This window comes from Carcharhinus amblyrhynchos, chromosome 27 (genome assembly GCF_965287045.1).
Source record: "Carcharhinus amblyrhynchos chromosome 27, sCarAmb.v2.hapA, whole genome shotgun sequence".
In the NCBI taxonomy this organism is placed as follows: Eukaryota; Metazoa; Chordata; class Chondrichthyes; order Carcharhiniformes; family Carcharhinidae; genus Carcharhinus; species Carcharhinus amblyrhynchos.
The window spans coordinates 11,368,166-11,385,913 of record NC_137350.1 but is presented as its reverse complement, the minus strand read 5'-3'; the positions used below and the strand labels follow the sequence as shown (position 1 = coordinate 11,385,913).

Below are 17,748 nucleotides of genomic sequence, written 5' to 3'. Positions count from 1 at the left end.
TCGTTCTTCAAGAAAGACGGATTTCTGGAGAATGAGGTGACCTTGGTATATGGAAGGCAACAGTGAATTAACATGGGAAACAAGTGGTTTGCCTGGGGCCTGCTTAACTTCCCACAGAAGAATAGGGAGGAATCTTCAGCAGGGGCCCTCTTGAATTAACTACAGGTCTCTAGTTTATTGTCCTGTCCCAGGCAGCAGGGAAGGAGATGGTGGGCGCACGGTCCTGAAACCAGCCACAGTTGTGGGAAGTAAATAAATAAGCCTGGGCATGTAAACGTAGAAACATTTTCTTTCAGGTGGGGAGGGGAGGGGTTGGTTGGGTTGGGGGGGCTGGTGGGGGGTGGCTATCAGCCATTTTTACTGGGATATCGAGACATAGCACAGTTGAGAGAAACAGCAAGAATCCCTAATCTGCACTCAGACATCCCCCAGAGTCATCCTGCAAGCCAAAATTCTCAATGTGCTGCAGAGATCAAAGTTGCTGCCTAGGATACGCATCTAACATGGTTGTGTGAATCCGCGCTGACTGCGATCTCTTAGACAATATTCAAGGTTGTCCTGATCAATCCAGTGATTGAAAATGCAGTGTTGAGGAATCAGCAGACGCAAATTCATGTATTGCAACCAATGAGGTGGACATTGTATGGGAAAGATTGACTTACTCTCGGCAAAGTAACAACAGAATTTGTTACTTCAGCAATCCATCCCACTTTGTGAGAGAAGGAAGGACACAAGACTTTGCAAATATGCACAGAGACACCAGAGATCACTACAGCAGTAACAATACTCAGACAGAAGCAAATTACTGCGGGTGCTAGAATCCATAACAAAAGCAGAAAATGCTGGAAAATTGGCAGGTCTGACAGCATCAGTGGAGAGAGAATAGAGCCAACATTTCGAGTGGCTTTCATCCAGATTTGAAACCTTAGCTCTGTTGTCCTTCCGCAGATACTGTCAGGCCTGCTGAGATTTCCCAGCATTTTCTGCTTTTGCTGCAGTGACAATATCTACCCCGAAACATTAACGTACAAACAGAAGCTGGAAGCGTCACTGTCTAATGCATTTACGCCAAAGAACAGCAATGGAAAGACAATGTTAAATGCCATTCTGCCTCGGTGCCTTACAGCATATGGAAATATTCAAACTGCGTCTGAACAGCTGGATTTCAAGAAGATTACAACACAACCATTAATTTGGTGGCTTTTCTTTTTAAATTGTATTATACAAAAAAAGATGTGCTAGAATGAATGTGTGTCTCCAGTGATAATCTGAATGCTGCATACATTTTAGACAAGTGGCATTTGTTAGTTTAGTAAAAGCACAGTATTGAAAGGGATAAAAGCGTTTTTAAGTTGAAGTGAGTGTGAAGAAATGATCTTTGGGCTAACCTACTGTGTGATAATGGTTTTGCTTCCATAACTATCAAAAGGCAACCCTGGTAAATGTTCAGTATTAATTAAATGCAGCATGTCTAGTATCAATCCAATCGCTGTACAAGGGTCAACCACATTAACCTGGTGGTTCAAAAACTTCTCTTTACAGACAGTGGGTGTACTGCCTTCTACACAAAACAAGTCGTGACCCAGGAGAGATGCATATTCGAATTGCGGCGAAACACTTTGTCACAGTGATGATTGCAGTCAAGGATGTCGGAGGGGTTCTTTTTTAAAAAAGATGTCATTTTTCTCTGGCTGAAGGATTGTAACTGTACTGTGGGCCCTCCCAGCTTATACTGCAAAGATCAGTCGCACGATGCACACTTCCCACTTGTAGACTGGAATCTCAGTGCTAAAAAATTAGGGACAAAGTGACATTCTTGAAGGCACTAGTGTTATACACCTCGGCACCTTGTGCTGTATTTCGTAAGCTCGGCTTGTCACAAGCACTTTCAACTCCAATTATACAATTGACTCTTTAATATCCTTTGTTTCGGAAATCCAGTCTACTGGTTTGGCTGCAGTCACTGCTGCTTCGAGAGGGGTCACTGCTGCTTCCACGGGGGTAATTGCAGCTTCCAGAGGGGTAACTGCCATTTCCAGATGGGTTTTTGCAGCGTCTGGAGGGATTGCTGGTGCTTCTTGAGGAGTTGCTGCTTCTTCTGTGGTGGTCGCTTCGTCTGTAGTCGTTCCGTCCGTGGGAGTGGCCGTCACTTCTAAAGGAGTTGTTGGTTCTTCTAGAGCTAAGGGTGGCGTACTTTCTCTGTCAGGCTGGTATTTACCATAGTGTTGACTCAGTCGAACAGCAAGCAATCCTTCTTTCTCTGGAGCCTCTTCATCAGGGAGAATGGCATCCGTTACACTTTGGCGGTACAGGTAGGACGCGTGTTTGACGGACCGTTTCAGCAAGTGACGCCGGAAAGCTCGTTGAATTTTGATTGCACAAACCTCCTCCTGCTTCCGTCGGAGTGTGGTGGTTATGGGCTCGTAGGAGACCTTGGAAGGGTTGGCAGCCATGAACTTCTCCTCCATTGACTCCTTCAGGGCATCCATCTCGCCAGACTCACCCAGCACCTCCTTGGTCAACGCAAAGAGTATGTCCAGGCAGTGGATCTTGTCACCCGACACCATTGGCAGGTCCATGGTAACCAGTTTGATTTTATTTGGCTTGGCAATCCGCAACGGGTCGTCCAGCGTATCCACAAAGTCGGAGAGCCGGGCGTACTCCACAAACTGCGTGGCTTCCGGATCGAACTTCTCCCACACTTCGTAGAACATTTCAAAGTCGTCCTCACAGAGGGGCTCGGCGCTCTCCTCAGTGGCCACGTTGAAGTTCTCCAATATGATGGCGATGTACATGTTCACCACAATCAGGAAGGAAATGATGATGTAGCTGACAAAAAAGATGACCCCCACCATGGGGTTCCCACAATTCCCTTGGACGTCGGTACCTGGATTGGCCACGTGGGGATCGCAGTCTGGGGGGCCGCTGTTCATGATGGGTAGGAGCAGGCCGTCCCAGCCGGCTGAGGTGGTGATCTGGAACAGGCAAATCATGCTGTTGCCGAACGTTTCGAAGTTGAATATGTCATCAATACCTGCTTCCTTTTTCACGTAGGCAAAATTGGACATTCCAAAAATGGAAAAGATGAACATGACCAGAAAGAGTAAAAGGCCAATGTTGAACAAGGCAGGAAGTGACATCATCAAGGCAAATAGGAGGGTTCGAATTCCTTTGGCTCCTCTGATAAGTCGAAGGACGCGGCCAATCCTGGCCAACCGAATGACTCGGAACAGGGTAGGTGACACAAAGTACTTCTCTATTATATCGGCCAACATGATACCTGAAACAAATAAAAGAAGGATGATGTGAATAATTATTTACGCCACAAAGGATAATTGCAAATGGCGGAGAATGAAACAAAAATGGAAGATTGCGTTGGGCTGAATGAGAAAGAGACATAGATTCTTCAGTTTCCACTGAAATGTTTGAGCTGGTGACCAACTCCATACATTCCCAACACTTCCAGTTCCTATTTGGAACAAAGAACGAAGAATAGTACAGCACAGGAACAGGCCCTTCGGCCCTCCAAACCTGTGCTGATCAAGATGCCCTAACTAAACTAAAAAAAACTTCCTGCTCTTACTTGGTCCGAATCTCTTTATTCCCTCCCTATTCAGCTACCCATGCAAATGCATCTTATACTTTGAAATCCATCCCCCAAAATAAATGTATTTGAGTAGATTTTGACACTCTGCGATATGTGGGTTTCCTCCGGGTGCTCCGGTTTCCTCCCACATCCCCCAAAGATGTGCTTTTAGGCTGATTGATTGGGTACTAAATTGTCCCTAAATTGGACCTCCCTGATCCTCGCACGTGAGGCGTAGACTAAAATCATGAATAGGTCACTGAGATAGTAGGACGGCGGCGTGGGCTCGTTGGGCCGAAGGGCCTGTTTCCCGTGCTGTGTTGTTCTTTGATAGCATAAATTGGGTGGTAAAGAGTTGGCGGCCCGCGACCATTCCCCAATTGGAATTTTAGGGAAAGGAAAATTTGCTCCATTTTTCCAGTGTTTTTGGTTTTAATTTGTACTAAGCTCCAAACCACGATTCCCCCCCTCCCATTTTATGTCTGGTAAATTGGCACATAATGGGATGACAGTCCCTCCTTTTCACTCCAGGGAATCTCTCAGCGGGATAACACTGCAGCATACCTGGAAGGAGGCAGTGTAAGAGGACTTGAGGCAGCCTCTGGAGCTGACTGCCTGGTCCATGCTGTGTGTTCGCTATGGGAGCCCTTGCAACAGATGGTCCATCTCCACACTTGGTCACTGACCTGGAGGCTTGGGTTTTGCAATGTCACTGTGAGGTGCATGGGGGAAGTTTGCCCAGGATTGTCACATAAGGCGCAACATAATTTTTGAAGAATAGATATGGCCTCCTTCAAACACAAACTCATATCAGAGGCAGAGAGACAACACAAGGAAAGGAAATTCCAAATCAGCAACTCATCTGAAATTCAATCATCTGACGGTATCTTGCCCTACTTGCAGAAGAATCATCCAAGCACAGGTCAGCCTTACCAGTCACCTATGTACCCACCAGAACCCCTACCAAATACCCCAAATGATGAACATAGAATCCCGTAGAGTCGCTACAATGCAGAAAGAGGTCATTCAACCCATCAAGTCTGCATCGACTCCAATCCCACCCAGGACCTACTCCCATAGCCCCTCAAATTTACCCTGCTAAGCCCCCAGACACTAGGGTCAATTTAGCATGGCCCATCAACCTAACCCGCACATCTTTGGACTGTGAGAGGAAACCGGAGCACCCAGAGGAAACCCACGCAGACACAAGGAGAACATGCAAAGTCACTCGAGGCAGGAATTGAACCCGGGTCCCTGGCACCGTGAGGCAGCAGTGCTCGCCAGTGTGCCACCCATGGTCATCTTTGCCTTGAAGGGCATACAAGAAGGCATGAAAGGATACCAGTAGGTGGATGAATCTATCTCTGGTGCAGACTGACCTGTAATATCCTTTCATTTCTCTTCCTCATGAGAGAAGGGAATTCCTAATGGATTTACCCCAGTATCATGGCGACATTGAGAGAAAATGGCAGTGCCACAACATTTGGCACAAAGCCTCCTGACTAGCTAAACGGAAACAAAAATGCAGATAAAGGTACAGCTCTTACCCTAGCAGCCTGGAAGCCCATTTTGTATGTGTGAATAGATGAATGAAAGTTATAATGGTAAGCCAGAACATTGCATGCATGTCTAACGTCATTGATTGGGTTGATTTTAATATAATTAACTGCAAACCCACTGGCACTTCTCGAACAATGACAAAAAATTCAGGGACATTAAGCAAATGCAAGTCATGCAGAAGATGTCTCCAACCACATTTTGTGATTAGTTACAAAATTTACACCCATCATTGTATTACCCAGGAGGAATCAGATGGGTTATGGGGGGGTAAAATGAATTTTTCAAATCTAACTTCGGGATAATCTTTGGTCAATACTTTTTTCTGATAGTTCAGTGCAGTGATCATTTTGGATGAATAACCATATTCTGCCACTCCAAGCACCACATCGAACTCCAAAGTGGCACTGGATCACCACACCATGGCAAACAATGTAACATGACAAGCATTCACCAACAGAGACTGCTCTCAGAAGTGTGTACAGCCCTCACAATTATATAGAAAGTCAAGCTATTTGGGATAGTGGAGGGGGTTAGTACAGTGAGGTAGGTTTTGACATTCATATGTATGGATTGAAAACCTTCTGTCTGTTGACATGAATTATATTTAGACAGTTCCAACTTAGTTCCTGGTTCCATGAATCAAAAGCCAAAACCCTAAAATGCTTCTAATTCACTAGCATGGTTTCACAGTGGTTAGCATTGCTGCCTCACAGCACTAGGGACCCAGGTTCAATTCCCAGCTTCCTGTCTATGCGGAGTCTGCACATTCTTCCCTTATCTGCATGGACTTCCTTCGGGTCCTCCAGTTTCTTCCCTCAGTCTGAAAGACGAGCTAGTTAGGTGCATTGGGCCATGCTAAATTCACCCTCCATGTACCTGAATAGGTGCTGGAGTGTGGCGACTAGGGGATTTCCACAGTAATTTCACTGCAGTGTGTAATGCAACCTGACTTGTGACACTAATAAATAAACTTTAAAGTGTCGCATGATTACTGATGTGAGAAATGGGATACAGTTGATCTTGTTCTTTAGAGAGTGAGGCTATGGCAGACTCCCCCTAGGACAGCATCACTCCTCCTGAAATAAGGATGTTTGATGCAGTTGGGGAAGGACAATGAGTGCTAGTCTAGCTTTGGGTGGGGGTGGGGGAGTGGGGGGGGGTGGGTGGTGGGGGGGAGGGGAAGAACTCAAAAAGCAGGTTTCCAATAAAAAATGGAGATGAGTTTCTGACTTACCCACAATAGACAGAATCACCACAACAAAGTCAAAGATATTCCAGCCAATGGTGAAGTAATAGTATCTTAAAGCGATGATCTTGAGCACGCATTCACTGGTAAATACAACAATAAACACCAAGTTGATCCAGTAAAGAATTTCTGTTTTTTCCACACTTTGGTCGTCCGTTTCCACCATCATGGTCACCATATTAAGGCAGATGAGAATCATGATGAAGATATCAAAGGCTTGCTTGTTGACGAAATCAAAGAACATTCCTTGGCATTTATTCTGGAGAGGTGGGTGGGAAAGGAACAGGAATGAGCTGCCACTGTGTAACATTGATTACAATTCATCCTATTACGCCTGACCAATATTTGTCCATGGAAGGAGAAAGTATAGATCGTAAAATAGTTTGAACAATTCTACACAATTCATGGGACACCGTCTTCAACATGTTTTAAACCAATCAAAGTTTAATATCTAAACTACCAGAATACAACATGTGACTCATCAACGCAAAAACAGAAAATGTGGAGAAACTCAGCAGGTCTGACAGACCCTTGGATAAGGGTCACCCAGACCCGAAACGTTGGTTCTATTCCCGCTCCACAGATACTATCAGATCTGCTGAGTCTCTCCAGCATTTTCTGTTTTGTTTCAGAATCCAGCATCTGCAGTAATTTGTCTTTATATCATTTGACTCATCAATTTACCAGATTTGTAATTAATCCATGATTTTGCAGCGAAATGTATGTGTAATGTGCTTATAAACTGGCAGATTTTCAGCAGCGCTGTGTAGGACATTGATTAATGTTTCAAATTTCCTGAAAAGAAATCAAAGGACCTTTAATTAATAGCCAAGTTGAATAAAATTGACGCAGACAATTGTGTTCGAGGATAATGATTCATGATTCTCGGCATTCTCAGCTGGGCTCTGCTGGGATCCAGGCAATACATGTTCCCAGTGATGGTTGCTCCTTTCTCACTCTGTACATCACTGACAATGTGGTCCAAGGTGAGAACTGGAGAGAGAGGCAGCAATCCCTCATCCCAAACCTATGCTGCTAAATCCTGCTGTTACAGTGATGTAAGATTAAGTCAGCTGCATATTGCGGATGCTGGAATCTGAAACAGAAACAGAAAATGCTGGAAAATCTCAGCAAGTCTGACAGCATCTGTGAAGAGACGATAGAGCCAATGTTTTGTGTCTGGGTGATCCAGACTCGAAGCATTGGCTCTATTCTCTCTCCACTCTGCTGTCAGACCTGCTGAGATTTCCCAGGATTTTCTGTTTTTCTATGTAAATGTCAGCATGCTTCAGAAGTCACACACTCATTTCTGAGTAGAAGGTTCAAGCCCCACTTCAAGAGCCCATAATCGACAGGCACTTCAGTGCAGTGCTGAGGGAATGCTACACCATCATAGGATCCATCCACAAGTAAGATCAAACTGAGATCCTGTCTGCTCAAGTGACACTCTGTGAAGATGTGCAAAATTCTCTATCATGTTTGCTGACCTGATTTCAATGATTACATATCATGGGCTGTAAAGCATTCTGGGGTGTCCTGAGGTCATGATACAGGTTGAGTACATGCAAGTTACCTTTTTTGTTTCCTTTGTGATGTTTTCTCAGGATTGGCCAGCAGAACGTACACATGTCACTCTTCCTATCAATACCATCGCCAGAGCAGCACTGGGGGGGACCCCCACCCAAAGTGACAGGCAGCAGATTGAAGATATATTAAATTTGGTGCCCTTGGGACTCCTCCCCAAGCCATACAGGAGAAGGTCTCTGAACAGAATACAGTCCTCACAGACTCTCCATTTTCATTTGAAGATTCATTGATATCTAGATTAACACTTACATTTGGTCTTGGGATGGGTTTCTGTGGTTTCTTTGAGCCAAGCTTCTTCATAGCATTGTAGTATTTCTTCTGTTCTTCTGTCATAAAGATATCTTTTCCTCCGAAGTAAAGATAAGAACACTTACAATTATTTAAAGGAACTTCACTAATATTCAATACATTCAATGAAAGAAAAATGAGTGCTTTAAGATCATAAGGAGCAGGAGTAGGCCGGCCATTTGGCCCCTCGAACCTGCTGCATCATTCGATAAGATCATGGTTAACCTGACTGTGGCCTCAACTCCACTTTCTTGCCTGTCCCCCATAATGCTTGGAGATCAAAGTTCTGGTTAACTCAACTCTGAGTGAAATTCAATGACCCAATCTGCACTGCTATCCAAGGTAGGGATTTTGAAATGATCATGACTCTCTGGCAGAAAGAAGTCCTCCCCATCCCCATCTTAAATGGACGATCCATTCTTATAAAACTGCGCACCCTGGTTCAGCATTCCCCAGGAATGTCGTGTAATTCCTGAGAACAAATATGTATTTTTAAAAGTACACAGTCAACATAGGAACATATACATAATCTGGAATAAATAATCTCAAATATCTTGGAAAAAAAATCCTAGAGAGAGCAGCACAATGGCACAGTGATGAGCACTGCTGCTTCACAGCACCAGAATCTCAGGTTCAATTCCAGCCTCGGGTCACCGTCTGTGCCGAGTTTGCACATTCTCCCCGTGTCTGCGTGGGTTTCCTCCAGGTGCTCCGGTTTCCTCCCACAGTCCAAACATGTGTGGGTTAGGTTGATTGGCTGTGCTAAATTGACCCAATTGTCAGGGGGATTAGCAGGGTAAATGTGTGGGGTTACGGGAATAGGGTCTGGATGGGATGGTGGTAAGTGCAGACTAGATGGGCTGAATGGCCTTCCGTACTGTAGGGATTCTATTATTCTATGAAGTTCCGTCTAACTCAACCCTGAGTGAAATTCTTACTGTGTTTACCCCAGTCCAACACCGGCATCTACACATCATGAAATTCAATGACCCAACCCCCACTGCTATCCAATGTAGGGATTTCAAAATGATCATGACTCTGACAGAAGGAATTCCTCCCCATCTCCATCTTAAATGGGCGATCCATTCTTATAAAACCGCGCACCCTAGTTCGACATTCCCCAGGAATGACGCCCAATTCCTGAGGACAAATATGTATTTTTAAAAGTACATAGTCAATGGGGGAACTAATAAATAATCCAGAATAAATAATCTCAAATATCTTGGGAGCAAACTCCCAGATAGAGAATAGGGTGAACAAGAAACAGAGGGCACGAACAAGGAAACATCCTCTAAGCATCAACACCCTCAAGCCCCTCAGAATCTTGTGCATTTTAAGATCACTGCTCATGCTTCTGGACTCGAGTAAGCATGGGCCATATCTGTTCCATCTTTCCTTATAAGGCAATCCCTTCATCCCAGGATTCAACTGAGTAAACTTTCTCTGAACTCATTCGGATGGAAGTATATCCCTCTTTAAATAACCAGATCAAAACACACATACCACCGTACAAAGTAGGAATAGACATCTTAGTCCCTCGAGCCCGCTCTCCCATGAATAAAATCACAGCTGATTGATTGTGTCCACAGTGGCACTATCCAGCCGACTCCTGATACCTTTTGTTTCCCTTGTAGGGCAAGAATTGACCCGCCTCGATGTTAAAAATATTCAGTGAGCCACCTCTACCATTCTCTGGGGAAAAGAGTTCCACAGACTCACAAACAGAAACAAATTCTCTGCATCTCCATACAAATGGGAGGACCCTTATTTTTAAACTGTGTCCCCTAGTTCGAATCTTTCCCACAAGGAAACATCCTTTCAGCACCCACCCTGTCAAGTCCCCTTAGCATCTTCTATGTTTCAATAACATCACCTGTCATTCTTTTAAATGCCAATGGACACAGGGGGGTGGTGAAGGCCTAGTGGTATTATCACTAGACTATCAATCCAGAAACTCAGCCAATGCTTTGGGGCCCCGCGTTCGAATCCCACCACAGCAGAGATTGGAACTTGAATTCAAAAAAATTATCTGGAATTAAGAATCTACTGATGACCACGAAGCCGATTATCAGAAAAGTCCATCTAGTTCACTGATGTCCTTTACGGAAGGAAATCTGCCATTCTTACCTGATCTGGCCTATATGTGACTTCAGTAAAAAGTCTGACAACACCAGGTTTCAGTCCAACCAATTTATTTGATAGTAAATTCACTAGCTTTTGGGTTAGCCCCTTTGTCAGGTGAATGGAGAGTTCTGGCCTCAGACAGAGCATATAAAGCACAGATAGTTTACAGATTACTAACTAGAATGATAAATAAATTACTGATTACTAATTAGAATTACTAATTTATATGCTCTGTCTGAGGCCAGAACTCTCCATTCACCTGACGAAGGGGCTAACCCGAAAGCTAGTGAGTTTACTATCAAATAAATCAGTTGGACTGAAACCTGGTGTTGTCAGACTTTTTACTGTGTTTACCCCAGTCCAACGCCGGCATCTCCACATCATGACTATATGTGACTTGACAGCCACAGCAATGTGGTTGACTCTCAACTGCCCTCGGCAACCAGGGATGGGCGATAAATGCTAGGCAGCTATTGCCCTCCTAGACCAGAAATCCCCATCCGAGGGCAACAGACCTTTAATTGGTCCGTCAAATCTTCTGTCCCACCAGTTACGATTCCTGAGGCAGGAGGGACAGAAAATCTCGCCCTCTGTTTCCTGTTAGTTCACCCTATTCCCTATAAGACCATAAAATATAGGAGCAAGATTAGGTCATTCAGCCCATCGAGGACTTTGCTTCCAAGCTAGTTGAGGTAGTTTATTCTGGATTATTTATTAGTTGCTACATTGACTGTGTACTTTTAAAAATACATGCTTGTTCTCAGGGATTGGGCACTGCTAGCAAGGCCACATTTATTGTCCTTCTCTGATCAACAGTGCTGCGTTGGACTGGAGTTATACATACTGCAAATGTGCGCAAAATGGCACGTTTCCTTCACTGAAGGATATAAGTGAACCAGTTGAGTTTTTACGATATTCCGGCAGCTTTTATCTTATCTGGTGCCTGCCTACAAATCTACTGGATTTAACCTCCCAATTTTCCATTTTGGGATTTCTACCACAACATTCAAACTTCATTTGGCTGTAATCTGTTTTCTCCTAATGGTCATTTTACATTTGTTTCCTCTTTCAGATAACCAGTATAGTCAACAGACAATCCCAGGAACAGCACAGCTCAATGGAAAATAAAGTTATTACTTAAAGCTCCATCAACGCACAGCAACAGCAAATGCAGGACAGCACATTTATTTTCTTTTCCTTCTTCCATGTCAACCATTTTATAGCCTTCTGAGTTTGGTGCCAAATTATTGTTGTTCTGTAATCTTGTGCCCATCGAGACCTGAGCGAGCCATATTTCAGTTCAGATTAGGGAGACACTCACCCCATCAGTCTCAGTCATAACTGAATATAGATGAAAGGCCCACACCTCAATGACTGTATCCTTAAAATCAGACCACCCACCCCAATCATATGTGAGTATAAAATGGTTAATGGACAGTTTATGAAATGGGTTAACATGTTATTCATGTCAATGCATAGTTTTGGTATTTCTCTCTTGCCACTGCTTCATGCAAAGAAGGGATACTTATCTTTTTCTTCTGCTGGTTAAAATTGTCAATAATTACACCGATAAAGAGATTTAAGGTGAAGAATGCCCCGAAGATGATGAAGATGACGAAGTATATGTACATATAGAGATTAATTTCATACGATGGCTGTTGCTCCAACTACAGAGGAAAATAATCATTCGTTAACACTTCACAGAAACAAGATCACTTTCTGAACTTGTAGAATTAAAAACTTGTCATCACAGAACCTCATTCAATAGACCCACTGCAATTTCCTGTCTGTGGCCATCAACATGACAGGAAGCAATTAGTCAATAGACAGTCAGCTTGATTGCAATCTTGACTTCCAACGTTAAGTTCCGAATCGAGGGACTTCCCCCTGATCCTGCACATTTCAATGAGATCTGTGCCTCAGATCCCAGGCGAGCCCACCCTGGGATTTTTGGGACCCAGTATATTTTGTATTGTGAGGTTATTCAGAACAATATGGTATCATTTTCTATTCAGAGAGTTAAAAGTCACTATATCTGTACTCACCCCGTGACATAGATAGGAAAGACTGTGCAATTATCCAATCAGCCCCTTTAGATCATTGGTAATGGGCACTAAAATGCAGGGCAGAAACTGAATCATTGCCTGGTAGCAAACAAGTGGCACGGTAGCACAGTGGTTAGCATTGCTGCCTCGCAGCCAGGGACCCGGGTTCAATTCCCCTTGGGTCACTGTCTGTCTGTGTGGAGTTTGCACGTTCTCCCTGTTTCTGCGTGGGTTCTCTCCGGGTGCGCCAGTCTCCTACCACAGTCCAAAGATGTGCGTATTAGGTGGGTTGGCCATGCTAAGTTGCCCCTTAGTGTCAGGGGGACTAGCTAGGGCAAATGCATGGGGTTATGGGGATAGGGCCTGGGTGGGATTGTGGTTGGTGCAAACCCGATGGGCCGAATGGCCCCCTTCTGCACTGTAGGATTCTATGATTCCTGCCAGTGGGATCTTCTGATCCTGCTTAATGTGCCCCCCCACACCACTGTTGTAGGACAGGTGAGAAACACAAAATGCTGCGGACATCAGCGGGACTGGCTGCCAACAACTCCGTTACCAGAGAACATGCCGTGCCAGGTGGGGGTGGGGTGGCGGGTGGGGTGGGGGGTTGGAAATCCTGGCTAATCTATTAGAGTGGCTCTCAAATCACTTTCAATTGGCTAAATACTGAGAACCATTGACTGACTTGTCTTCCCACCAGTCACATCTTGGCGTGAATTGTGTCGAATGATGAGGGAGGGAAAGGGGATAAGGATCTGCATTTAAAACGAGCCTTTCACAACCTCAGGATTTTCCGCAGCGTTTTACCAGCACCCTTGAAGGGACATCACTGTTTGTAATGTAGGAAAACACAATTCTGGGGAAGCAGAATCCGGAATTCCAACCCGAAGAGAATACCAATCCAGCCATTTCCCGTTAACACCTTTCAGTGACTGGAACTCTACGTTCCTGATTTCTGGTAGCCTGTAGTTCAAATCAAGAACAGGTTCCAGGAAGCAGGGAGCGAGCGCTAATTCTTTCTTCCCCGTCCTTTAATATAAATAGCCACAGTGGTGTTAAGTCCTAAATTTGCACTAATTGGCAGAAAGTCTGGGTGCTGCTGGGGACTAATGGGTCGACACGCTCACTTGGGTCATAAAGAAGGCTCCGTATCATTTGTAAACTGGCTTACAGGATGGTTATTCTCTTATTAAATTTTGACCGTGGCTCATGATCTAGTTGGCATCTGAAGGAGCCTTGCAATGGGTACTTTATAAGGTAAAATGCTTTTATGTCTCACTAGTATTTAAATATTTTATAGGCCACAGAAAATCTATTAGACATGATGGCGGGTTTAAGTGGCAGAATAAATCACCAGAGACTTTTATATCTATATTTATTGCATTCATGTTACTGCTTGACAGATTCAAATTACTGCCAGCATTAATAGGGCACCGTGTACTGACGGCATTGGCCCAAGCTGAATTGCGAGCAGCCCATATATATCGAGATATCTATGGAAGCAGCCTAATGGTCGAACAATCACTTTCCATCCTGCGGGAATGAAAGTAGCAGGAAATTGAAACCAATCTCTGGCAACGCCTTTCATCACCTAGTTCATGTGATATTAATGCTGTCACACTGTTTTTATCAGGAACCGATTTAAAACATTATCTTCTTCTGGCCTGGATTCGCAACAGTATGGAGAGACAGAGAGACAGAGAGACCCTTTCCTAATGTAGCCAAGCAAATTGGCCTTCAAAGTGCTGCTAAGGAGACAGCCCGTTTCAGACAGACCCAGCACCTTTTGATGCCAGCTAATCATTATACTGGAGTCTTTCAGTTAATTCAAGCCTTTGAATTCCACTTCACTGTTTCATAGCATCATAGGATCCCTACAGTGCAAAAGAAGGCCTTTCGGCCCATCCAGCTTGCACTGACTCTCCGACACAGCATCTTAGCCAAACCCACTTTATCCCAGTAATCCCATGCATTTACTCTGCTAATCCCTGAACCTACATATCTTAGGACACTATGGGGCAATTTCGCCTAACCTAATCCCTAGATGGAGGCCGTTCGATCCACCAAGCCTGCACTGACAACAATCACACCCTCGGCCTTATCCCCCTAACCCTCCCCATATTTACCTGGTAATTTACCCTGATACTAAGGGTCAATTTAGCATAGCCAATTCACCTAAACCGCACATCTTTGGATTTTGGGAGAAAACGGAAGCATCCGGAGGAAACCCACGCAGACACGGGGAAAATGTTCAAATTCCACACAGACAGTGACCTGAGGCAGGAATGGAACTCTGGTCCCTGGCACTGTGTGGGCCATTAGAAGTCGAGCTTTTATCAGGATCTATTATTTGTTCTGCCCAATGTTAATATTTACGAGTGTTTTATAAGGACAATAATAGGATGCAGCCACTGAGTGTAGCTAAGCTCTTGATAAAATTTGATTGAAACTGAACACTCTTTGTGCTTTAGCATACTATATTAGGTTGCATGGTAAGAGCCAAAAGCAGTTGTAATTGGGTTGAATCTGTTATACTCTCAGTAGTCAAGTGGTGAAAGAAGAAGCTCCAGTCTTTACTGGGAATAGATTTACTCACAATGTGAAAAATTACAGACATATATCCCCTGACTCAGCGAGTGTTTCTTGAAATCCTTTTACTTACCAATTAATCTGAATAACATCCCCGTAAAGGGGCACTGAAACAAAAATCAAAAACCTGAACAGGCATTTATCAAATTAAATTAAAATGTTAGTGTTTCTTTACATGTGCACAAGTAATCTTCCAATCAATATCCTCCATCTGTACGTACTTAACCTGATTGATAAGGGGGGAATTCTCCGATTTCCCAGCTGTGTGTTTATTGGGAGGGGGTGTGCTGTTCACTAGGAGCTGGCTGGGAGGAGTCCTTAATTATGCTGGCTGCTTTCCCAAGGCAGTGGGAAGCACAGACAGAGTCAGTGGATAAGAGGCTGGTTTACGTGACGGACTGGGCTATGTTCACAACCCTTTGTAGTTTCTTGCGGACTTGGACAGAGTAGGAGCCATACCAAGCTGTGATACATCGGGAAAGGATGCTTTCTACGAGGCATCTGTGAAAAAATGGTGAGAGTCATAGCAGACATGCCCAATTTCCTTAGCCTCCTGAGAAAGCAAAGGCGTTGGTGGGCTTTCTTAACTACAGCACCAGCATGGAGGGGCCAGGACAGATTGTTGGTGATCTGAACACTGAGAAACTTGAAATTGTTGGGGATTCTGTTGCTGCTTTGCACTCAACCATGGCATAGGGAGGAAGGCCAACAACTGGGGCTTGCCATCGGGGTGCTGGACCTTGGGGGGGAGTGCAGTGTTGGAGTTGCTGGTGTGAGTGGAGGGGGGGGAGATCCGGATTGCCAGGAGGTGAGGACGGGAAGATTAAGGCAGGCCGGGGTTGGGGGGGGTGCTCAAGGCTGGCTTGGACACGTACGGGAGGCCAGTGATCGGGGCATAGAGGTGTTGCATGGCCAGTGATGCTGGGTCACGATGCTGGCCAGCGATCGCAAGACAGGCAGCACGGGACTACTACAGATGAGCCCATCTCCATTACGACAGATTGGCGCACGCGCAGTGGTCTGCTCAGTGCTATGCTGCCTGCATCTCCAGCAGGAATGGGCCCTGCCCATAGACTACTAATGATACTCATGCTAGTGCACTTTGCACTTCATAGAGTGTGGGAGATTCATTTTGAAAATCCCCCTGAAAAAAATCAGCGGGATTTATGCTGATTCGACGCTGAGATTTTTAAAATTATTTCGTAAGTAATTACAACGGTCTACTGACTCAACTCTCCTCCGCTCTGCCCGTCTGATAAAGCAAGATAACCCAACACTGGCTTTTCACTCAGACTTTTTGGTCTTGATAAACTCTTCTTTAGCACATTCTCTGCTGTGCTAAGCTCTATTGCTTACCCACCCCTTAGCAAGAGAAAGCACCAGGGCCTCAGAGGTCCCACCTGAATGAAATAATGGATAGGATTTGCTGTCAATTTCACATTGACCAAAAGTAACACTCTGACCCCCCACTCCCCACCCAGAGAATAATTCTGATTGATTTTTCATCTGATGAAATCGCCTCACTAATAAATGGTTCTACTTCAGACCTCATGTGGAAAACATTGAAGGGGAGTTTGGCCAAAGAAAAAGATCATCCAAAATTTTAGTCTTTGCCAAGATTTGGGATGCTTAATTTAATGACAGGTGGAAACTATATAAGTGAGATTCTCTGATCTCCCAGCCGTGTGTTTCCCGCTGGGCGGGAGGAGGCACGTTGCTTACTAATGGCGGGATTCTCTGGTCAACGGAAATTCCCAATGATATCACCCTCACCCCCACACCAGCGGGAAACCCACGGGGGGGGGGGGGGTGGGGGGGTGCACTGTCGGCAGGACAGCCAAAGAAATTCCAACCCACGTGTTAGTTCTTGAGCGCACAGAAACATTTAAAAAAAGGTGCAGTTGTAGGCCATTCGGCCCTTTGATCCTGCCCTGCCATTCAATACGATCACAGCTGATCCCACCGCCATACTCCCGAGCTCTCCCCACACCCCTTGATGTCTGTAACAGAGACAATACTGTGCTGAGGATGTCATTGTGAAAAATACAATGGAATGTTTACATTGGTGAGGTGATATTCCAGTATCTACAGGCGCAGAAATGGGATATGTAGAGTGCTCTAAGCATACATGCCATTCAACAGGAAGCCAATAAAAGGGAGCGATGGTTAACAACAGAGAGAGAAAAAGCCACCGTACTTCCTCTCACTGCTATTAATGGCGTGAGGTTTAAAACCATTGGACATATTCAATCACAATCAAAAATTTAATTTGTACAGGCTCATGAATGTTTTAAATGAAAGCTTTTATCTGAGTGCAACTACTCACCTCACGAGAGTCGACAGCCGCATACATTATCTCCATCCAGCCTTTAAAGGTTGCCTTTGGGGAACAAAATTAAGAAGACAGTGTACTACATCCTCAGTCCAATGCTATTTTCTTTCACATAGTTAATCAATATTAATCTTAGCTCCAAACAGTCAGTTTAAAAAGTAACAACTCACTATATCAGAATGCCTCGAATATTCAATATCATCACGTTCTGTGTCATAACTGATTTTGATTATTGTTTAGTTCAGCGTAGGGCTTTAAATTATTTGCAACGTAGAAATGCTGCAATCAAAACTATAAGATCAAAAAACAACCTTTCTCACACAGTGGGTGGTTGGGGTCTGGAATGCACTGTCTGAAAGTGTGATGGAAGCAGGGTCGATCCGAGGCATTC

At 44.6% G+C, this 17,748-nt stretch overlaps 1 protein-coding gene across 1 annotated transcript in view; it reads right to left on the bottom strand.

The window, feature by feature from the left end:
- Window positions 1-330: 330 nt before the first annotated feature.
- Window positions 331-17,748, bottom strand: part of scn4aa (sodium channel, voltage-gated, type IV, alpha, a) — a 171,575-nt gene continuing 154,157 nt past the window's right edge. The window contains exons 23-27 of the mRNA XM_080213924.1: window positions 17,352-17,405; window positions 11,921-12,058; window positions 8,229-8,333; window positions 6,381-6,651; window positions 331-3,280 (exon numbers count right to left, since the gene is read on the bottom strand). Coding sequence (XP_080070050.1) covers window positions 1,899-3,280; window positions 6,381-6,651; window positions 8,229-8,333; window positions 11,921-12,058; window positions 17,352-17,405 — 1,950 coding nt within the window. The 3' untranslated portion in view covers window positions 331-1,898. The remainder of the gene's footprint in view (window positions 3,281-6,380; window positions 6,652-8,228; window positions 8,334-11,920; window positions 12,059-17,351; window positions 17,406-17,748) is intronic.